Source organism: Geospiza fortis, unplaced genomic scaffold, assembly GCF_000277835.1.
Source record: "Geospiza fortis unplaced genomic scaffold, GeoFor_1.0 scaffold55, whole genome shotgun sequence".
NCBI classification, from domain to species: domain Eukaryota; kingdom Metazoa; phylum Chordata; class Aves; order Passeriformes; family Thraupidae; genus Geospiza; species Geospiza fortis.
In genome coordinates this window covers 11,437,363-11,459,775 of record NW_005054308.1, presented here as the reverse complement: position 1 = coordinate 11,459,775, position 22,413 = coordinate 11,437,363, and the positions used below count along the sequence as shown (strand labels likewise).

The following is a 22,413-nucleotide window of genomic DNA, read 5'->3' as shown; positions in this document are numbered from 1 at the left end:
GGGAAAAAACAGCCCAAGAAAGCAGAAAAGACATCTGTGGAAGAGCCCAGAGGAGGTCTTAAAATAGAAAGCGAAACCCCAGTAGACATGGCAACAAACATCCCTTCAAACAGGCACAAGGCGGCCACCAAAGGCTCCAGGAAACCCAATATAAAGAAGGAGCCCAAGTCTTCCCCTCGACCTACAACAGAGAAAAAGAAATACAAGGCTTCGAGCAAATCTGCCCAGAAATCCAGGGAATTCATCGAAACAGATACCTCATCCTCTGATTCAGATGAAAATGAGAGTCTGCCTCCTTCCTCACAAACACCCAAATACTCTGAGAGCAATAGGACTCCTGTTAAATCTTCCATGGAGGAGGATGACAGCTTTTTCCGGCAAAGAATGTTCTCTCCTATGGAAGAGAAAGAGCTTCTGTCCCCGCTGAGTGATCCTGATGAAAGGTACCCACTCATTGTGAAGATTGACCTGAGCCTCTTATCCAGGATACCAGGGAAGCCTTACAAGGACCCCGAGGGAGCCAAGGCGGAGAAGAAGAGCGCCCCGGAGAAACACGGCCGGGAGGGCCAGAAACTGCCCTCAGACAAGGGCTCCACCAAAGGCAAGAGGAAACACAAACAGGTGAGGACAGCTCCCTGTCCCCTGAGCCCTTGGGCAGCCCAGAGTGCAGGTGGCAGCTCAGGGCAGGCCCTGTGCTGGTACAGGAGACTGTTGGGATTTTCTTGCAGAAACACCTGTGGGAGTGTCAGCCCTGTAGCCAGAGCTCAGGGAGATCACAAATCTGTGCCTCTGAGCTCTGTGTCCAGCCCTCTCTGCCTCCCTGGAACCAGCCCTGGTGCTCTGCAGGCCAGCTCAGGCAGCTGGTCCAATGGGAAATCCACCTGGGGAAAAACCCCAAAAGTCAGTTTTCATCTGGCTCAGCTCCCTGAGCCATGGAAATGCCCATTGCCAGGATAGGGGATGGGGCAGGACTGGGCCTGGGCCATGGCAGCAGCAGCAAACATCTCAGGTGCTGCTTTACTGGGAGCAGGGTCATGTCTCCATAAGAATACTGAATATTTCCCAAAAGGATTTCATCTTTTCAGCTAGAAGTAAGAGGCAAGGATGGCTGGGGGGCAGTAAAATGGCAGCAGTCAGTGGGGGAACTGAACAGAAGGGATACTCTTGGAGGGGGGAATGTGAGAAGTCAATGCTGGTGTAATTTTAAACTGCTTTTTGAAAGCTCAGCACAGGGACCCTGGATAAAGGGCAAAGCTGGGGCTGTCAGCTGGGCTCAGTGATCCAGGGAGTCTGGTTTCCAGGAGTGTAGGGCTATGAGGCCCTGGGGAAGGGATTCAGAAATCCCTGTGCTGCTCTGGATGTCCCTCTGACCACTCCATTTTACCATGTCCAAGGGATCTGACAGGGGTTGGAGGCATTGTTGACATCTGCAGTCCCAGGATTGTGGCAGATCAGTCCCAGAGTCACTCAAGGAGATGGATCATCCCAATTACACCAGTTTCCTACTGAGCAACCAAAGTAAACTGGATCCCTGGCTGAAGTCAGTGTCCTGCAGGAGCCCTGACATGTAACTGCAAACAGATTTATCCTGTTCTGCTCCTAACTGAGATTCCTGCTTTCTCTGGCATGAGAAATGATCTGCTTTTGTAAAAAGGGAATAACTCTGCCCACTGCAGTGAACAATCACTTTTGCAGGTGCTGCTGTATAGCTCCTGATGTTCCTGGGAATGCACTCACATGTTCCAGTGGGTCTGAATTCCTTGACTTCTCTCTCTTTGGCCAGTTTTGCCTTTAAGCACACATTTGGAATTACAGTATTAAAGATCTGTGCTCTCATATCCAAACCACAAAGCTTTGGTGAGACCAGTTAAATTCAGGCTTTATCCCAGGAACCAGTGGTGGTTTAATGTTGTGAAGCCTCAGGTTGCTCTGCTGCTTCCTGAGAGGATGGGAACCTGGGTGAGGCAAGGACAGAACCCCTTTCCCCACCCTGAGTTTAAGTTTGTGCTCCAAACCCAAGTGCCACCACTTGATTTTCTACATTTCCTGGGTTTCCTTGATCACAATTGTCAGGTTGCAGCATCAGTAACAAAACTGGGGTTTGTTACCAGATGATTTATTCTGTGAGGCCCCATTTTCCCTCTTACTCACTGGATTGATCCCTCCAGTGCTCAGTGAAGACATCTTAGAAATTTACCTTCAAGTCCCTGTGACCTGAGGTTTAAATTGATATCAATACCTAATCTTCAGCATCTCTGAGCTGACTTTAATAGACTGATTCGATTTTTACCCTTTCCTGAAATTCCTCAGACACCTCTTTAGACCCCACAGCATCAAATCTGTCTCCTGGTCTTGCCAAAGCCTTTGGCAGATTTTCCTGAGATTTCAAGATTGTAATTTATCTGTGTTGAAATGAACAGCTTGGCTGTTGCTGCTTTTATCAGTTTTTAATGTAGCAGCCAGACTGGGATTTTCATTCTGTTCCAATGTCAGGGTCTGGTAAGGATTTGTAAGGATGAGGATGGGCCATGGTTTGGGGGTCTGTATTAACTGTGAAACACCTGCTCAGTGCTGTCTCTGTGTGAAATACTCCACTCCCAGTGATGTGTAAATGTGGATCTTTGCTGGATGTTTTTCTCATTTGCTTTGCTCAGAACGAGGATGAAAACAGAGCCAGTGAAAGCAAGAAAACGAAACTGGAAGAAAAAGCTCCCTCAGGACACAAGAATTCCAGCAGCAGGGAGTGAGTATCTGCTCTTCCTGCTCTGAGGGTCAGGGTGCCTCTGGAGAGAATGGTGCTCATCTTCCCCCCTTCTCCTCTCTCCCACCCCAAGTTTACCTCAAATAATTGGTAAAATGTCATTTTTTCTTGCCCTTCAAACAAATTTACTTCAGAGCTTCTACAAGCAATTGGTGGAAATGAATTTCCATCCCCAAAAACATTGGCCAAGGACAATTGTGCTCCATAACAAAATGAGGTGACCCCTTCTGTGAAGGGAATATTTCCTTCCTGGTTTTCTCTGATACACAGTGGGGCTTGGGTTTGGTCTAGAAATCAAAATCTGTGTTTTTAAATTAACCCCATCTGGTAATTCTCTGTTTAGTAAGTTTTAAATGGGAATAAACTCCTGAACTGGCTTTCTTTGGGAAGCTGATGGCATTGAGCTTTGGATCCATGGATTTACCTCCCATCTCCTTGGTTTGTTAGTGCAAGAAAAGTGTGAGTGATACCAAAGCAAGGTAGTACAGAATGAGCAGATCAGTCCCATTGTTTCATATGTTATTTCTGGATTCCTCATGCTTTTTCCAACACCTATTATGCCTTTATTTGGTTGATTTCTTGGTCAGTATTGATCCACAGGAGAGATTAAGTTTTTTTTCCACTGCATTTTGAAACTTCTGTTTCAGTTCAGGGAATGAAAACTGGTATAATTGTGTCATGGAAAATATTCCTGTCCAGTGAGCAATTGCCAAATTACAGAGGTGTGAGAAGCTGCAGCAGTTTGGATGCTACAACTTTTGTTTGCCCTTTCTGAATTAAACAGTGTCTTACTGTTTGTTAGGAAACATGTGTAGAATGAATGGATAGTTTGATTTTTACCTGATATTTGATTTTTTTCTGTTGTTTGCCTGACTGCCAGTGCACTTCTCTAAAGGACATTTAATTACATGAAATACGATTTTTCCAGAAATAATGTGTAAAAATATTAATGGTGGGAGGGCAGGAATAGCCAGCAGCCAAGTGAGAGTGTCCTGAAAGGCTGTGCTGGGGAAGTTTCCCATTCCCTGGGTTCCAGAGCTTTATCTGGAGCATCTTTCCCTGGAGCTGTTGGCTGGCTGGTGTGCACAGACAGCCTGGCGCTGGCACTGGCTCCCACTGCTGAAATTTGGGAGGGTTTGGGATGGTTTTTGGACAGAACTGGTGCAGGGGTGGGGTTTTATGGTTAGAGCTTGTCTGGCTTTGCCTGTGCTTTCAGGTCAGAACAAATAAAATGGTGAAAACAAGTTCAATCTGGCTTTGGAGAAAGCTACTCACTGAGAGGATTATTCTGCTTTTCTCTAAAGCTGTAAAAATCTTGGGGGGAAAAAGGTGTTTAGTTAGAGATTTAAAAATCAGACTTCTGTGTGTTGTTTTTTGGGGTTGTTTTTGTTTGTTTTGGTTTTGTTTGTTAAGGAAGAAACCCAACCCCTGAATTTGTTCCTCTTTTCCAGGTCTTCAAAGCCAAGTGCTGTTAAAGAGAAGGATTTGCTTCCCTCCCCTGCTGCCCCAGCTCTGCAGAAGGATTCCAAGCAGGAGCACAGCTCCAGGAAGAGAACAGTCAGTCAGTCCTCATCCCTAAAATCCAGCAGCAACCCGGGCAAGGAGAGCAGCAGTGGCAGCAAGAGCAGCTCCTCCTCCAAGCAAAAGAAGACAGAGGGGAAGGGGTCCAGCAGTGCCAAGGAAGCCAAGGTAAGGGGCTGGTTCTGACCCTGCCTCCTGGATTTTGTTTAGTTTGATCTAAACAACCATTTCCAGTTAAGTTTAAAACATCATTAGTTTGGGATGTGCATTGTTTCCTGTCATAGAGCTCCAGTGCCTTGGAAGGCCATAAATGAGAAGACACCTTGGAGAGATCATGGAATACAAATGCTTATCCTGCCAGACTCCTGTATTAGTAGAGGAATGGGTTTAGTCACCCCTGGTGACTGGTGCTGCCTGTTCATTATTTAGATGGTTAATGAGAACATCACTAAAGCTGGAAATGGAACTGTGAGGCTGCTCTGGTCTCCTCAGAGCAGTCACAGAGCTTGTCCTGGTTTCAGAGGACAGCAGGAGCTCAGTCCATGCTCACTGCTGGGATGGGAAGCTCTTTCTCTCATTTTATGACATTGTAGAAAGATTTATTTCAACTCCAGCTCAGCAATTCACAGAGCTCTCTGTGGCTGGAGCGGAGAAAACATGGTTATGGAGATGGTGCAGAAAATGGTCTGTAAGAGATTTAGGTTGGGAAGATAGATGTGATGGAATTAAAAAAATGTAAATGTCCCCCAGCCAGCTGTTAATTTGTGATATGTTTGTTGTTTTATACTCAGGTGTGCTTACTCATGTCTTCCTCAAAGGAGTAACTACTCCTGTGTGAGTTTTTCAAGGCAAAGGCATTCAGAGAGAGTATTGTTGATAGAAATCCTCCAAATCCTCCTCATCTCTGTTAGAGTAGAAAAGCAGGATTTAGAAACAGTGACAGGTGAGATGGAGGGAGGGATTTCCTGCCCCTGGTGTATCTGGAAAGCCTTGGCTGCACCCTCCCCCCTGCAGCAGGAGCCCAGCCCAGCCCTGTGGGAGCATCCTGGGAGCTCAGTTATTCCCAGAGCTCCTGCAGCCTGTCCTTCCTGGAGGGAGTGGGGAAGCCATGGGGGAATTTATACAACAAATGCTTTTCTTGTAATCATGGCATGGATTTCCCTTCCAGGAAAAGATCCTGAACAATTCCTCCAGCTGCCCTCCTGCCTCTGCTCAGGCCACTGAAAGTGTGAAGTCGAGGAGAGCAAAGCTTGTTTTTGATGATAGGTAAGGACAGAAAATTCCCTTTCCCTCTGGGGCTCTGGATCTCAAGCACAGGCAGCTCCCCTGGAGCAGAGCTGGCATTTTGCTCCACAGAAGATGTTACACACAAGCTCCTTGTCAAAGGAAATACCTTGAAAAGAAAGTGAAACAAGTATTTCACCATCTTGTGCAGACTTGAGGTTTCATTTGGGCCAATTCTGGTGTCAGCTTGCTCTGAAAGCACTTCTAAAATTCACTTTACAGATGAAATTATGTTTGCACCAAATGTAAAATAACTTTCTGCTTAAGAACTTGGTTGAAATACTGTTGGAATTACCTGAAACCACAGAATTAACTTGAAACTACTTTTAGCAATTTTATCATTGTAGTTAACTAATTTGACAGATTCCTTTAAACAGTTTTAGTGTACTGTAGCTTGAGTTAGAGCAGAAAAAGCCCTGAAGTGTGGCAGCATCAAGGAGCTGCAGTTACAAAAGGCGGTGCCAATGGGTGGCTCCAGTGCCTCAGTCCATGCTCTCTCTTGCAGGACTTACTCAGCTGATCACTATTTGCAGGAAGCAAAGAAGCTGAAACACAATGCAGATGCTTTGGTGAGTGCATCAGCAGTGCCCCCCCAGTGTGTGCCCTGATCCTGGGGCTGGTTTGCAGCCTGTGCCACGCTCCTGCCCCTGGGCTGGCACTCCCTGGCACTGGCTGCTCTGGTGCTGAGTGTTCTCCCTCCCTCTGCAGTCGGACAGGTTCGAGAAGGCCGTGTACTACCTGGATGCTGTCGTGTCCTTCATTGAGTGTGGGAATGCATTGGAGAAAAATGCTCAGGAATCCAAGTCCCCGTTCCCTATGTATTCAGAAACTGTGGAATTAATCAAGTAAGCTTTGCAGGGCTCCTGCAGGGGCAGGTGGGTGGAGGGAGCTCAGGGAGTCTGAGCTCTGAGGTGTGCAGAGGTTTTGCCCCCAGTTTTTGAGATCTGTTGTCATTCCCAGTAACACTGGAGCAGTGACCAGTACCTTCCAGTTGCTGGGGTTTAAAGCATTTCCAGGAACGGGGAGGTGACTTCTGCTGAGGCTTCAAGTCCCTCTACAATGAGTGACCTACAAGGAGCAGAATTATTCTGGTTACTGTTGAGTCAATGCTTTATTTGGGGCTGAGAGATGTTCCTAAAGCAGTGGGGACAGCTGAAACTGGAAAATTCTTGAGAACATGAGTGTTTTGTGAATGCTAACTGAAGGTGGGTTTTGTTCTGGGGCTGATTTGCTGCCTTTCTTTGCAGGTACACTATGAAACTGAAGAATTACTTGGCCCCGGATGCCACGGCTGCGGACAAAAGGCTGGCAGTGCTTTGGTGAGTGTGCTGGGACTTCTGCAGTGCCCTCCTGCATTTCATATCTGTTACCTACACAAAATGCTGGTTTGCACTGAGCTCTTGGGTGTTTCTGAGCCAAACACAGGAGATTTCCACTTGGCTGTACACAAACATTCATCTGTGCCTGATGGCTGTAAGTGGGGATGCTGCCAGCAAGGGCCAAGGCTTTGCCTCATTGCAGGGTGAGAGCAGGAGGTGCCTCCTGAGCTCTGAGCCAGGGCTAAATCACTCTTGGACTGGCTCTGGGGGCTGGCAGGAGCCCTGAGGCTGAGGGAGAGGCTGCAGAAGGTGTGGAGGACCAGAGGTTCAGGGCAGAGCAGAGGGCAGGCCCTGGCAGGGACTCAGGGTGTCCTGGCACAGGCAGCAGTAAATGAAGCCCTTGCCTGGACTGGGTGGTGCCTCCCAAGCCCAGCAGCAGCACTGAGAGTTCAGTTCCAGCTCGAGGCACATGGAGCTGTTCCAGTTCTGAATTCCCTTCAGGATTTCAAGGTGGTTGTGGATTTTCTGGTTGAGTTACAACTTGAGAGCTGAGTTGGCAGAGAGAACATCAAGACCACAGCTATTAGATTTTTGAAATTCATTGAGTTGAGATAAACCTGACTTTAACTGTGACTGATTTGTCCTGTCTTTGGGCAGCCTTCGGTGCCAAGCTCTGCTGTACCTGAGGCTTTTCAAACTGAAAAAGGAAAGTGCATTGAAATACTCCAAAACCCTGACTGAACATCTGAAGGTAATTGCATCTGTATTTTCTGAACATTAAAACCTAATGGTGTGGAAGCTCTACGTCACTTCAAGTTCCCAAATCCAATTTCAGACTGCTGCATGTGAACACCTGTTTAGAACTGGACTTGAAGGTGTATTAAAGCTGGGCAGAGCTTTAATAACCATGACCCTGCTGGTCCTGGCGTGACAGCTCTGTTAATTTGATCTTCTTTAATACATGTAGTAGGCTTCAAGGAGAAGGTTGCAGTGGGATGTTGGCTGGGTTTAGGGAAATTATCCATGAATTTCTCTAAATTTCTGTGCAGCTGATTCTGAAGCTTCCAGCTCTCAGTGCTGAGAGGAAACAGGCTCATCACATACCCAATCTCTCAGATTTGGGATATCTTTAATTGTTCACTGCCAGTGATAACAGATTCTTTCTGTTAAAGGGCTGAAAAAAACTGAAATGTTCCCAGAAGGGGCAATAGACTAATACTTGTTTGTTTTGCTAAAATAACCCCTTAATTTGTGTCTTGGCTATCAGTAAAAAAGGATATTTCCCTAAATTACACTTTACTGTGATATTATTGAGAACATTACTTCAAAGTACAACTATGAAAAAAAACTTGCATAAAAAGAACCAATTAAACAAGCAGATAAAATGTAACTAGTGAAAGTATAAGCGCAAATCAGGTGAAATGTGTCTTTTTCCCCACACAGAATTGCTACAATAATTCTCAAGCACCATCACCTGGTATGGGAAGGTGAGTGGTAAAAGCTGTTACTTCTATTTCTCAACTTAAAGGATGTTTTCTCCATTTCCTGTGTGCCAGGGGGCTCAGGGAGCGGATTTTGGGATGATTATTTGAAGTGTGTGGATTTTGATCCAATTTTTGTGTAATTATCATGGTGGAGGGAGGTGCTGCAGCTCTGCAGGGTTTGTCAGGCTAAAAAGGAGCAGTGTGCCACTAACCCACAAACCATTTATCCCAGGGAGTTTTGGTGTTTAATGTAATGCTGCTTCCCCCAAACAGGAGCTTTGTTAGTGCTTCAAGGCCAGAGGTTACCAGCACTTGCAGGATTGATTCTCTGTTCCATAGTTTAGCAATTACTTCTGCACTTTTAAACCCAATAATGAACCTTTGATAAATTATTCCATGAGTTTAAGGGTGGAGGCACTTTGGATTTCCATTGTGTTATCTGCAATAATGTTATACAATGCAATATTCTGGCAGTGGAGTTACCAGGTAGCTGTAGTTTTTTCTTAAGGTTCATTTAAGCAATGAATTTAAGATTTTATTGAATTCTGAGATGCTGAAGTTTGGTAATTAGGTTTTGTAAGCTATAAATAATTATTGGAGGATCCTCAGCAGTTCCCAGCTCGAGATTTCCATTTGTTGTAGAGCAAATACTGATTTTTGGTGTGTAAAGGGAGTGTTTTCCCATCCCACACCCTGAGTGTGGGCAGAGGGATCTTAGGGGACATCTCAGAGCATGGTGTGTCTAAAGCTGGTGCATTTCTGCCTTTCCAATTCCATCTTGCCCTGTGGGTGAGCAGCAAACCTGTTGGGATGCCATCTCCAGTCTCTCCAAAGCTGTCTCCAGGGAATTCAGGAAATTACTCTTCCGGGGCAGCCAACCCTTCAGGGAGCGGGTCCTCGGTGACGATCCCACAGCGCATCCATCAGATGGCTGCCAGCTACGTCCAGGTCACCTCCAACTTCCTCTATGCCACTGAAATCTGGGAACAAGCAGAACAGCTCTCAAGAGAACAGAAAGGTAAGGGCTGCCTCGGGGGGATGGAAACCTCCAGAAGGGGCTGGAACGCTCCCAGGCTTTGGGATTCTGTTGATGGTACCCTGGGTGCTGAACCTCTGCAAAATCAGGGGGAAAGTGACACCTTGGGGTGCAGGGAAACCCCAGGCTGGGTGTTGTGGTTGTCAAGGTGGTGTTGGAGTTGTGACATAAAAATCTTTGTTGTGTTTCCTGTGAAATGTTCAGTGTAGGAAGAGGAACTTGATGCATTTCCCTTTCTGAAATTCTTTAGTAAAGACTTCTTAGGGAAGTTTGGCAGTAGTTTAATTATTTTCAACTAGTCAAATATAAGTTTTAGGGGAAAACCAAGAAGTTTGGCAATGGTTTAGTTGTTTCCAAGCAGTCTTGTGCAGAACAGCAAAGACACAGATTAGGAGTGACCTTTCTCCTTGACTCCCCACTCCCCCACCTCTCCTCATTCCCTTTCTCTCCACCCCAGCGATGGCTGCTGGGACCTGGGGTTGGGTGTGGTTACCAAGCGTGCTCCTTTAACGTGTGTTTGTGCTGTTGCAGAGTTCTTTGCAGAACTGGACAAGGTGATGGGGCCCCTGGTGTTTAACACGAGCATCATGACGGAGCTGGTGCGTTACACGCGGCAGGGCCTGCACTGGCTGCGCCTGGACGCCAAGTGAGGAGCCCAGCCTGGCCCAGCCCCTCTTCAGCTGCCTCTGATTCCTCTCCACAACACTGTGTCATGTCAATAAGGAAGACTGCCATAACACATTGCTTAGTTGACACTAAGAGCAAGGAATGCTTTCCCATGTCTCCCATCCTCATTTGTGTTTTGTGTTTAACCCCAAATCAGCTGGTTCACGGACTTCTCCAGTATTCCCGGTTTAAGTTATTTAAATATTTGAAAATTTGCTACGTAAAAGTTGTAGTTTTGCTGATCTGTCATGGATAGATCATTGGGATTCCGGTCACAATACATGAATAGTCAGTTTAAATCCTATTTATTTTAATTTTTTTAATTTTAATTTTGAAAAGCCCCCTTTGGGGCTGGTTTTAGCTATTTCTTCTTCCCTAAATTTCCCCTTTTGAGTACTTAGAAATTAAACCTAGACACTTTATTTAAGTACTTTGTGAGCTTTGTTACTCTGTAATGTCTTGTGGTGGTAGAGCCTGTAAAAGGAACTAGGGTTGATAGGTTCTAACGAGTAGGGACACCATACTTCTCATGCCTAATGCCTATGAGTCGACTAATAAATGACAACTACAGATTTATTATTGCAGAATTTGTACTAAATAGAAAAGTTCCAGATATTCTTCTACGTATTGAGATACTTCATTTAAATGAATTATAAAGAAATTTATATGGAAAAATATTTAGCTGGATCTGCCTTGGATTGTTTCCAAGGCAGCTTCAAGCCATCGATTAACACTATAACAATCACAAAACATTACAGTAATTTGCATTTAATGTAACGTCCAGGCAATGGTGTAGGAATGACCTTCAGTTTGATGGGTGCGATGCAAACAGGAAAGGCTTTGGAAAAGGACAATCTCGTGCTTTTTTGCATCTCTTCATTTCAAATACCTTTTGTTTCCATGCTTGTCACTTTTTGACAGTTACGAAATCGGGGAACTTTCTGGTTCCAAACCCAAGAGTAGCTCAGTTCCTACCAGAACGGTCATTTGCATCTTTTCCATTGACTGAGAAACCAGGAATCTTTAGTAGAACTCTAGGTCCATTTTGTCCTCTTAGGGTCTGCTGGGTGATGGACACTACAGGCTGGCAGTGCAGCAGCCACCGTGGGGTGGGAGCAGAGCTGCTCCTGCAGGAAGCACTGTTCTGTGCAGGATGGATGGCAAACTTGGCTTTACCCCGTGCTAATGAAGGTCCCGTTCGTGTCACGTAACGTCCACTCCCGAGGGGGCTGCTGGGTGCCACAGAGGGGTGGTGGAGCTGCAGGTGGCCCCTCTCCGAGTGCAAACCAAAGTACCTTTCCATGTGAGGTGCTTGTCTGAGTTAAAGGTTTCAAATGCTACTGCTTTCAGTATTGCTTAGTGCCCCCAACATGTCTGGTGTGCCTTATGCCTTACTTTTAGATGAAGATTTTATGAACTGTTTACAAGATGTTTTACAGCAGGACCAGGTATACTGTATGCAGTGGTCTTCTGCAGTACTTGGGTAAAATTCCATTTCCTTTTTCAAAGTCCCGGTGTCTGTCACACAAACTGACTCATCGTGGTGGTCTCCTTCCCCAGAGTCCAACTCTGAATCCTTTGGAGTGAGATTGTGGAATGCTGCTTTGTTTTCTCTCCCATTGAACCCTTTATTCTGTACCAGATATGAACGTGCATGTTCAGGAAAATTATTGCACTAAATTTTTTGTGTAGGTGTAGTTAAGTGCCAAAATCACGGCAACCTCGAGAGAAGGAATAGAATTCTACGCTCCTTAGTACTGCAGTATGTCCTATGGGCTTTAAGAGTTTAGAAGTTTTGCAAATTAGTAACCTACTACAAGGTAGCTGCATCTTCATAGAGCTTCCTTTGCGTCCCAGCGTGTTTTGTACTTCCAGAAAAGCTTTGCTACGTCCGGATTGACAAACGGGGGACAGACCTGGGGCTCTCCCTGACTCGACTCTTCAGGTCTGTCGGAGCATCCTTTTTATGGAATCACTGTGCAAGGTCACCTTTCTGTTAGTCTTTGCTGTTGGAGACAGAACTCTGTACCCTCAAACTCCCCGCCGTGGGCATGGGACACTGTCAGCTGTGTTTCCTTTCCTCCTCTGAAGTGCCTCGCACACCTCTGACGCTGAGAAATCCCTTGGTAGAAGTTGCATTCGTGGGTGGGTTTGTGTGTAGTGCTGCACTAGCCAGCGTGGCTGTTCTTGGCTTGCTCCTTTGTGCACAGTCATTCGGGGAATTTTTTTTCCTTAACTAGAGTCCCACAAATACCTTTTGGTGTCACACGAAATCGGCCCCTTGAAAACGCATTGCTTATCCCTAGAGCAGTGGATCTTAGAAATTGGCTCCAAACAACCAGAAGGCTTTTCTAGCATCATGTCAAAATGTGGACCTGAGCTGGTTGGAGGTGTCCCAGCTGAAGGGTGAGCTCCATGGTGGCCTATCCTCTGGAGTGCTGTCCCAGGCGTTGTGTCCGTGCAGGGGATCTGCAGGGGCTTGGGGATGGATAGGAAATGCCTTGTGCGGCTGGGGCTGGTGCAAACAGATCAGTTCAAACCTTACAATTCCAAAAGCATATCTTAATTTGGGATTGACCCTTGTTTCCAAGAGGAAAGTTCTGTACTTGATCAGATTTTATAGCCAAAAAAAAAAAAAAAGCAATTAAGTCCTAGGCTTCCATCCCTCTGCCAAAGCAGGAGGGCTCTGTCCCTGTCCTGGGCAGCTCCCAGGACTACAGGGGGAGTGCAGGTCACAGGAGTGACTAAGGAGGGACTCCCCAATCCTGGCTTCCCAAATGATTCCCTGGACAGGGAATATGGATCAATACATATCAGTGCTGTAATTTTAATTCCCTTGCTGATCATGACCCCAGTTGGTGAATCTTAAAAATGGCTCAATCAGACTAGGCTTGCTCAGCTATCTGTGCTGTTTGACTTTGCTCTCAGACTTGCAAGTTCCAGGTGATAAAGGTGCAAACCATTTATAATTCCAAACAAATCTTCAGGACCCCAGAGTAAACCAGCCCAAGAGTTTTGTTTTGATTTGAATCTCAGCCATAAAGCAGAGCGGATGGATGGCTCTCCTTGGCTTCGATGGCAGTATGCAATTTGTATTGTATGTGTCTTTTAATATATATGTATATATATATGACTCAGTCTGTCCAAAGTATATGTTATACTTGTTTTTAGATTATGGTGCAACTGACTATATTGATATATTATTTATTGAGTGCTGAGTCACCATCTTATTGGTGATAAATATTGCATATTATCCAGGAGTGCAATGTATATTCCTTTAGATTGCTGAGGCTTGATTGCTGTGGTAACAAAAAATGCCCTGAAATGTATTTATGAATGGCCCCAACACACAGAGAGTCAGAATTTATGGGAATGATGTAGCACTTGCCTGGGGCAAGTAAAATAAAGCCGTAGGCAGAGAATTATGGAGTTTGCCCAAAAGGCAAACTGCTGGAGAGAGAGAGAAACTACCTTTGCTGTATTTAATGTCATTTTCTGAACAGATCTTTGCTGTCACTGCAGTGTTTCCATTGAGGCAGATCCACAAGGGCCTGAGCAAGTCAAGTTTGAATTACCCATTGGGGAGTAAACAACTTCCAAATTCTTACCTTCACGACAAATCCTTGGGTCAGGGTTGAAATTTCTCCCTGTGCTGTGTCAGTGTTCTGGAAAACCCCAGTTCCCGAGCAGTGAGGTCAGTGCTGGGCATCCTGTAGGACGGAGAGGAGCCAGAGCTTTGCTCACCAACTCACCCAGGTCCAGAGCTGTTCCAGGAGGGGCAGGAAGGGGCAGTGGGATCCTGCTGTGTCCGAGCTTTGGGGCTGTGGTGCCCCTGGGGAGGGAAGGGCTCCCGGGCTGGGCTCCCCCAGGCAGATCAGGCTCAGCCCTGGCTGCTCTGGAGCAGCTGCAGCTGCCGTGGCAGGGAGCTGGGCTTGGTGTGGCCATGGTTCCCCTCCACGTGGGAGCTGAATCCCCCATGGATGGCTGTGTGCCCCTTCTGGGGCAGCCTGCCCCAGTCCCCAGCCCTGTCCCAGCACCGGCTCCTGGCGCTGCCTTGGCATTCCACATCCCAAACTCTACTCCAAGGACCAGGCATGACTTTCCAAGCACAGTTCCTGACATTTGTATCTGGTCCCCCTTTTAAATTGTTTTAAAAAAATTTTGTATATGGAGGATAAAGTGCTTATATATTTATTAAAAATCCTTTATCTTATTTGAAATTATTATTTGGTGAAGAAGGGGTTTTTCTTTTGGGGGAGGGCTGGGGAGGGGAGGTAACTTTTAACCTGTCACTTATAAATGAAGCCCTGATTAATCCTACAGAAAGGTACTATTAGTAACTAAATGGGATGTCTCTGTTTTATGCTTTGTACATGACAAGTCCATGTGTTACATTTTGTTTTCTATCAAAAGATTTGGGCATCTGTCTTCAACCAAAACCAGAAAAAATAGAAACAAACTGTGATTTTATTTGTTGCAATACATTTGAAATTTCAAAGGGTACTTTGGGGCTCAAAATTAGGATTTCTAAGTCAGTATGTGCATTTCACGTAATAAAGCTGTTAATGGTGAGCAAAGTATTATATACTAACTAGATTTTTTCCACATCTGTATAGTATATTCTATGTATTTTGTGGTATTGAGATTATAGAAAGTTTAGTGTCTGAAACATGCGTTTAATGTGTATTTTTAAACAAATTTATGGCAATTAAAATATTTGGAGAAAAGGGTATCACATTTCAATTTGTAAAGATCTTTTTAACTACTGTGTCATTAAAATGCTTTGTACAATGCAAAACTGTAACTGGAGAAACTAAGTTTAATAAATATCAAATAGATTTTCTGTATTAAACTTCCAACCCCCTGTGCTTGTATCTGTTTTATGGGGCCTTCTCCTCCCTGGAAGTGCATTTTTAGGCAGATTTTTCTTTCGTTGATCCTATTGCTCAGTGAAACAAAAGAAAAGTAGCATCCAGTGTGTGTGTCCAGACTTGCTGATATTTTTTTTTGTCTTTCAGCCTCCAAGTCGACATCCAACACATCAAAACAGCATTTTGATCAATTCATTTTAAGACAGGAGAGAAGGTCAGTGGCAAAAGTCAGTCTAGGACATGTATTTAAGTAAATTTGATTAGAAGTAATTAAAAGTAAATAGTTCTCATTCCACTTATTGCTGGATATATTTAGGATATTGGAATTGCTATCAGTATTATCAGTTTGGCTCCCTCTTTCCAACAGGGCTTTATCAGAGGGCTGATAAGAGCCAGGTTGGGAGGGGATGGGGTCTGATCTACTTTAGCTCCTGCCAGGGGGAAGGATAAATGTCCAAAGTCTGGCTGGAACTGAGCCCTAGTTCTGTGCTCACCGTTCACTTTGCTCAAGATACAAGGAAAACCAAGCTGCTTTGCTGAATATATATTTTAATTCACACCTTCAAATAAATAATAGGAAACATTACAAAAAACCAAACGAGCAGGAGATGCAGAGTCCTTTTATTGAGCTTGGCCAGAGGCCTCCAGAGGCGTGGCTGGGGAGGAGATGCTCTTGAGCTCCTTGAAGTCCTTTCATCAGCGCATGTGACAGAAATATTAAATACTCTGCTTGCTTGAGGCCCTTGCAGCTCCTGAGCAGTCAATAAATACATCCCAAGTGTGTGGAGCATGGTCAGCAGTAACAGTGCAGGCTGTGCTTGGTGCCAGCTCACGCTGAGGCCGTGGAGAGGAGGCAGCGGTTTTTCCTGGGGGAAAAAAAGACATCGTGAGGCACTGAGGGCTGGGGCTGCCCTGCCAGGCTCTGCCAGGGGTCCCAGGTGCATCTTTGTGTCCCTGTGCCAGCAGTGCTGGGTTCAGGCACTCTGTATTCCCCTCAACTACTCAGTCTTGATTCATTTTTTGGTCTTTGCTTTCCATCAGAATCGCAAACATAGCATAGCAGCCCACCCACCCTGTCCTTTTTACTTACTTATCCTGATAGTTTATAATATAAAATAAGCTTATTTATAATAATATTCATTAATAATAGGATATACTTATCTATTAGTGCTGTTTACATATAGTAGAAAATGATTATTTTCTATCTTGTCTCTGAGTGCTGGTGTATGTGTACAACAGGTGCCACAGAAAATCACCTTTCAGTAAGTAATTAAGTAATAATTTTAACTAATCAATTTATATGTAGTTGGACAATTTGCTCATGCCTAATGAGAATTAAATAGCTTTTGATATTGTAGTTGCTTTTTAAACTATGAGCTTAAATATAATCACCTTAAAGTGATTAATTTAGAGTAAGATATCAATACAAGCTTTTCACTTTTCATTAGTACATGCTTTAGAAGGAAGGATTAATGGGAATGTCTATAAATTGCCCAAAAGCTGTCTGGAGCCCTTTGTTCTCTTTGCCCAGCCGGGTTATTTGGGGTTGCAGTGAAAGGACTGGGGCTGGCACTCGGGAGGCCTGGACTCTGCTCTGTTTGTTCTGCTTACTAAAGAGTCTGAGGCTGTTACCCCATCCCTATTCCTGGTATCTTTTTTTATGCACAGAGCGACCTCTGGATCCCGTTTGGAGGAGCCCAGGTGGGAGTTCCTGCCCACAGCAGTGTGCTGAGCGTGCTTACCTGCAGAGCATGGTGAGGCACTCGCTGTTGTCCCTGCACGAGGCCCCGATGGGTCTCAGGGACACCCCTCTCCAGAAGGGCGTCATCCGCCGCTGCCGGGCGCTGCGGGGCTGGGCCTGGGGCTGCCTCGGGGACAGGGACACGCCGTGGCTCTGAAACAGGGCAGGGTGACTGTCAGCACACGTGGCAGCTGCAGAGCTCCCTGTTCTGCTGCTGAGGTCAACAGTCCTCATTCTAAGTGAAGCTTAACTTGAAATCGCTCTGATTTGCAGATTGAACCACCCTCTGGGTAAAGCACAGCTTGCAGCCCAACCCCAAAGAAGTATCTACCCAAATCAGTGATGGTTTTCATCTTCTTGGGAGTGAAGGCAGAATCACTGGCTGAGCTATGGCTCAGAGTAGCCCAGTACTCACTAGGCAGTAACTACATTTTTATGATGCTGAATCCTGTAAAAAGCCTTGCTGTCACGTCTTAACTCCTGCCAGTTGTCCATCCAAATCATAACAGCTTTTATGGACTGCCTGTCCTTTGAATTATCCCTTTACATAGTTTATTTCAGTATGGTCTCAGTTTACCTGGCTGAGCAGCAGTGAGCAGAGCAGAAGGGCTGCCATCACTTTCCACCAGTGCATCTTCCCAGCGGGAGCTGTCACTTGGAGCAGCCGTGGGCAGAGGAGGCACAAAGAGCTCCAGTAGGGACTTCCCAGACTGTCAGCTACATTTTTATAGACTTCATTCTCTTATCTTTGCATCAGCTGCCAGATATTACAGGAGCAAAGTTCGCTTTGGAGCAAGAGAGAATTGCTAAGTCTACATCTGCTGCAGTGATCTGGTTCAAGGCCTGACTCGAGCTAATGATTTACTCCCCTCCCACTTGTACTTTGTCTGGTCAGTTGTGCTGACCCCTTGTGCCAGCTGTTCCTTTTTTTAAAGCCCTCCTAAGATGTTACCAGAACTCCATGGTCTATTTGTAAGCAAAAGGGGGGCTGGCCCAAATTATTGTGGTCAAGATCAAAAGCCTAATTTAACTTCTGTAGCTCTGAGTTAGCCAACCAGGGGTAAGGGTTGTCTTACCAAGCTGATTTGGAGCAGAGAATTGTGCTTTTGGTTTGTTTCTCACTCTTGGTACATGAAAGAACCGTAAGGAAGTTGCTTAACCTTTATTTCCAGGCACACAGTGCCCAAAAAGCAGATGTAACACTTTCCAGCTGGGTTTGGGAAAATGTGTGATAACTCAAAGAGCTCTTCCCCCAGGAATCCCAAAGTGTCAAAGATAATAATCTCTAGGTAAGTAATGGAAGAGGCTGCTCAGGGCTTGTCTGGAGCTGAGGACTCCATGTGCAGCCTGTGGTTTCATGGATGAGCCATCTCTGCCCCAGCTGTGTCACTCACCATCAGGCTTCCAGAAGTGCCAGCATCTCCATTGGGGGTGGAGGGGCTCATTGTCATTGAGAGGAACATTCAGTTTTTCCATTGTGGGGTGAGATTGCAGCAGCAGAGAAAGGTGTGAGCACAGCTGGTGCCTCTCATCTCCTCTCCCCTCTGCCTACACACTTGTGCCTGTCCCAGTGTCTTGTGGCTCCTCACCTGTGGGATCTTGTGGATCTCGTTGGATGGGGCTTGGAGCAACCTGGGCTAGTGAAGGTGGGGGGAACTGCAAGAGCTTTAAGGGCCTTTCCAACCCAAACCACACTGTGGTTCTGCTGGCACCCACCTCTGTCAGGTCAAGACATCTGAGATTGCAGAGTGATATAGAAACCTGTGTCACTGTGTGCAGGTTTTGGAACACACTGTTTGAATTCAAGTAAATACTTTTATAAAGTAATAAGTGTCTAATGAACTGTTTTAGCTAAATTGCAAATACAGATCTGGATGTCACAGGCTCTATTTCTCTGATTGCTTAATATGAAGGCACAAGTGCCAGCGTGGAGAGCAACTGACTTAGATTAAGATAATGCTGCGATGTCAGATGATTACCCCTTAGCCCAAATTTCCCTGGATGAAAAGAAAAACCTTCTCAGCACAGTGTACAACACTATTCAATCATTCCCATCATGGGATGGTTCTTACACGCCTTCCTCTGCCCTACTGGTTTTGCTTTTCTGGGAGGAGGAATCAAAATTTTCATTATTTCACCTTCTTGGATCTTAAGGGAAGGAAATGCGACAGTAAACCATGGCAGACAAGTAGCTGAACTTAAAAAGTTTATTTTATATTTGGGTGGGAACTTCTCAGTTGTTTTTCCCATGGAGGCCTTCCTTTTCATGTAACTGAGTTCTAATTTCTGCTGTTTCCATCAGGCACTAGTGCAGAACACAAAGGAGGACAAGCAGCAGGAGCCCTGACAACTTCCATGAAGCACAAGGTTTGGAAGAGCAGCAGAGCGCTCTGTAAGTCATTGTCCCTCAGCGTTTCTGGCTGGGGAAAGCTGGTACTTTGTGATGATAAATCAGAATTGTTGTCTGTCCCTCTGGGTCACTAATAGCATCAGACTGTCCCTGTCAGGCAGCAAACTCCTCTGTGCAAGAAATTGGGAGAAAAAAAGGGTATAACTGAGCTGGTCCTTTCCATGCCCTCAGTTCCCACAGGCCAGTAAGACCCCACAGCAGAGATGTGAGAAAAGAAACACAAAATGTTGCTCTTCTAATAATTGCCCAAAGGAGAACAGAAATAAATGAGTGAAAACTTCTCAAGCCCCTTGTTCGGATTCTGAAATGCCCATGGGTTGAACTCCCACTGCCACAGGGCTGGCAGGAGCCATCCCAGCTGGGAATGGGGCCTGCATCCGAGGTGGAGGTTGGCAGGGCAGGATTAGGATGGGTGGGCACGGTTGCAGGATGGCAGGGCAGGGTCGGGATGGGGCAGGGGCAGGGGAGGGCTGGGCAGGGTAGCAGCAGGGTGCTGTGGAGCAGCTCGGTGCTGACCCTGTCCCTCTGTGCTGACCCTGCCGTGGCCGGCGCGTGGCCGCGGTGCCGCTGCCCCTCTGTCCCTTTGTTTGCGTTGGTCTGGCCCCTGGGCCAGGCACGGTTCAGCCGTCTGTGAGCAGGAGCAGGGACCTCGTGAGAGCCCCGGGCGGTGCTAGGACAGCACAGGGTGACAGAGCTGCTGAGGCACAGCTGCACGGGGCTGTCACTGAGGCCACCCAGCTCTGCGGCTCTTGGGGGCACTGTGAGCAGGACACACGTTCTGAATGAAATGGCTCAGGGAGAGGGATTTTATACAGGCACACAGTGACAGACGTGGGGGAATGGCTTCAGACTGCCAGGGTTAGATGGGATATTGGGAATTGTTCCCTGTGAGGTCCTGACACACATTTCCCTGAGCAGCTGTGGCTGCCTCTGGATCCCTGCAAGTGTCCAAGGCCAGGCTGGACAGGGCTTAGAGCAGCCGGGGACAGTGGAAGGTGTCCCTGCCCACGGCAGGGGTGGCACTGGATGGGCTTTGAGGTCTCTTCTGGGATAAATCTGCCTCTATACATCTCTGCTAGCTCACAGCCACAGCAGCCAGTTTGTTGCTCCCCACTTGCCTAAGCTGCCTGGAAAATACCAGTGACCCAAAATGCAGTTAAGCACAGAGTATTTTTGGGACAACTTGGGAGCACTGGCTGATTGATTTTATTGCTACTTATGCCAACCTCAGGCTGTGCTTGGGGCAAAGAGGCTGAGCTGGGTCTCACGTGCTCTGGTCCCCAAAATACTCCAGCACTGAGCTACAAAAATTGCATCACCCCAGCTTCCTGAAGTGAGAGCATCATTGTCTTCCTGACAGCCCAGCCCTGAGCACACAGGGAAACGTCATTCCTGCCCTGCAGATAAGATAAACCCCCAGGACAGCTCCAGGAATAGCACAGCAGGAACACTCAACGTGTTGCTCTGCATGGGGTGGGAGCTGGAGGCAGTCACTGGAACACTGCGAGGAAAAAATTAGGATAAAGGAACCAGCCAGGTGTTCTGAGCTTCCAACAGTGAAGGTGTTTCTACACTCAAGAGACATGGGGTGAATTTTGTCACCTGTGTCAACTTTATTACCAGCAGCTGATTTTTAATCATCTTCAGGCATTAAACAGTCTTGCTTCTACTGGCAGTTTTCAAGAAGGTTCTGATGCAGCCTCTTACCACTGATCAGATATCAGAGTGTAGTTAATTACCCAATTAACATTAGCATAACTAGGTAATTAGAATCATAGGATCAGAGAACAGCCCAGGTTGGAAGGGACCTTGGCAGATCAGCTGGTGCAGGATCTGTGGGAAGGGAGCCCAGAGGAGGTTACCTGGCACCCCGTCCAGTCACCTCCTGAAACCGCCAGGCTGTTCCAGGGACAGATTGTTCTCACTGGAAAAAATTCCTTTGTTACACAGACATGAAACCTCTCCTGGTGCAGCCTGTACCTGTTCCCCTTCATCTTCTGCCCAGGGCTCCCATGAAGAGTGAGCCTCCAGCCAGAGGTCAGGGTCCATCCCAAATCCCAAACCACCAGCCAGCCCATCCAGCTTTAATCAATACCAAACCAGGGAGTGTTTGTTTTTCACAGATCTCAAGGCTGGAGGAAAAGCAGTGGCCAGTGATGGGAAAAATAAAGGGGACAAGGAACAATTTCAAACCAGCCCTCGTTGCACTTTATACTGAGAAATATTTCAAAGAAACAGGAATTACGAAGGCTGGAAGTGCTCTAAGATAAAACATCCGAGCACATGGAACTTCAGCCTGATTATCTGCCTGTACAGAGAGAACCAGACAAGGGATTTGATGCTCCTCACCTCAAACAGCTCAAGACACGGATTTCACACAGAGTCATGGGGCAAAGTTACAGTTTATTAGCCAAGGCTTATCTCCCTGTTAATCCCCTCCGGCCGTGGGAACAAGCACAGCAGGTCCCGGGGAGCTCCGGAGCCACGTGGGCACTGCTCCTGGTCACTGGGCACTGCTCCTGGTCACTGGTCGCACTCGTAGTCAGCCGGGTTCTTCCTCTTGAGCCGCTCGAACTCCTGCGTCCCCCAGGAATAAATCAGGTAACCGAGGGCCAGGGCTGCCAGGGACAGAGGACAGGCTCGGTCAGGGGACACCACAATGAGGGGACACTGCTAGAAAGGGACACTCTCCATAAAGGGACAGTGGGACGAGGGAACACTGCTCTAAGGGAATAATGCAGCGAGGGGACACTGCAGTAAGGGGGCATTCACAATAAAGTGGCATACGATGCAGTGACTGGACACCTAAAAAGGACACTGCAGGGAGGGGACACTGGAATAAGGGGACTTCACAACACGGGGACAGTGGGAGAAGGGGATTTCACCACACGGGGACACTGCGAGAATGGAATATTCACACTATGGGGACACCGCAGTGAGGAGACACTGCACCGTGCACAGCACCTACCTCCAGCGACACAACAACATCCCACAACCCCCACCCTGCCCCAGTGCTTCCCCCTCCCCAAGTTTACACTACGAAGGAGGTACAAAAAAGAGGGAATCCCCCCCTGTACTCACGGGGCACCACCTTCAACACCTGGGAGGCGAAGCGGCGGCCCACGTTGGGGACGCCGTGGGACAGGACATTGGGGAAGGCTTGCTGCTCGAAGGGCGACAGGCTGTAGGAGATGACATGGCGCACCCGCGCCAGATTCCCGAAGTGCTTCCCCATGGCCGCGGTGTCCCCTCGGTCACAGCGCAATGGCCGCCGCCCGCCCCGGAACTGCCTCGGCGAGGCCTTCCGGGGCACCGCGAGC

The 22,413-nt window shown here is 46.9% G+C and overlaps 3 protein-coding genes across 3 annotated transcripts in view; 1 reads left to right on the top strand and 2 right to left on the bottom strand.

Moving 5' to 3' along the window:
• AFF4 (AF4/FMR2 family member 4) overlaps positions 1–12,284 on the top strand; it is a 24,942-nt gene extending 12,658 nt beyond the window's left edge. The window contains 11 exon segments of the mRNA XM_031066845.1: positions 1–621; positions 2,655–2,743; positions 4,213–4,450; positions 5,451–5,548; positions 6,072–6,135; positions 6,275–6,411; positions 6,814–6,885; positions 7,543–7,636; positions 8,329–8,372; positions 9,167–9,387; positions 9,937–12,284. The exon segment at positions 1–621 is cut by the window's left edge and continues 14 nt beyond it. Of these exon segments, the coding sequence (XP_030922705.1) occupies positions 1–621; positions 2,655–2,743; positions 4,213–4,450; positions 5,451–5,548; positions 6,072–6,135; positions 6,275–6,411; positions 6,814–6,885; positions 7,543–7,636; positions 8,329–8,372; positions 9,167–9,387; positions 9,937–10,055 (1,797 nt within the window). The 3' untranslated portion in view covers positions 10,056–12,284.
• Positions 12,285–15,477: 3,193 nt separating this feature from the next.
• LEAP2 (liver enriched antimicrobial peptide 2) lies at positions 15,478–17,340 on the bottom strand. The gene is made up of 3 exons (XM_005418819.1): positions 17,261–17,340; positions 16,685–16,836; positions 15,478–15,808 (listed from the first exon to the last, which is right to left on the bottom strand). The coding sequence occupies exons 1-3, from the start codon at positions 17,315–17,317 to the stop codon at positions 15,772–15,774; spliced, it is 246 nt and encodes an 81-aa protein (XP_005418876.1). The 5' UTR covers positions 17,318–17,340; the 3' UTR covers positions 15,478–15,771.
• Positions 17,341–21,476: 4,136 nt separating this feature from the next.
• Positions 21,477–22,407, bottom strand: LOC102045344 (cytochrome b-c1 complex subunit 8). The gene is made up of 2 exons (XM_005418818.2): positions 22,175–22,407; positions 21,477–21,711 (listed from the first exon to the last, which is right to left on the bottom strand). Exons 1-2 carry the CDS (start codon positions 22,326–22,328, stop codon positions 21,617–21,619), a joined length of 249 nt encoding a protein of 82 aa, XP_005418875.1. The 5' UTR covers positions 22,329–22,407; the 3' UTR covers positions 21,477–21,616.
• Between the last annotated feature and the right edge of the window lie 6 nt (positions 22,408–22,413).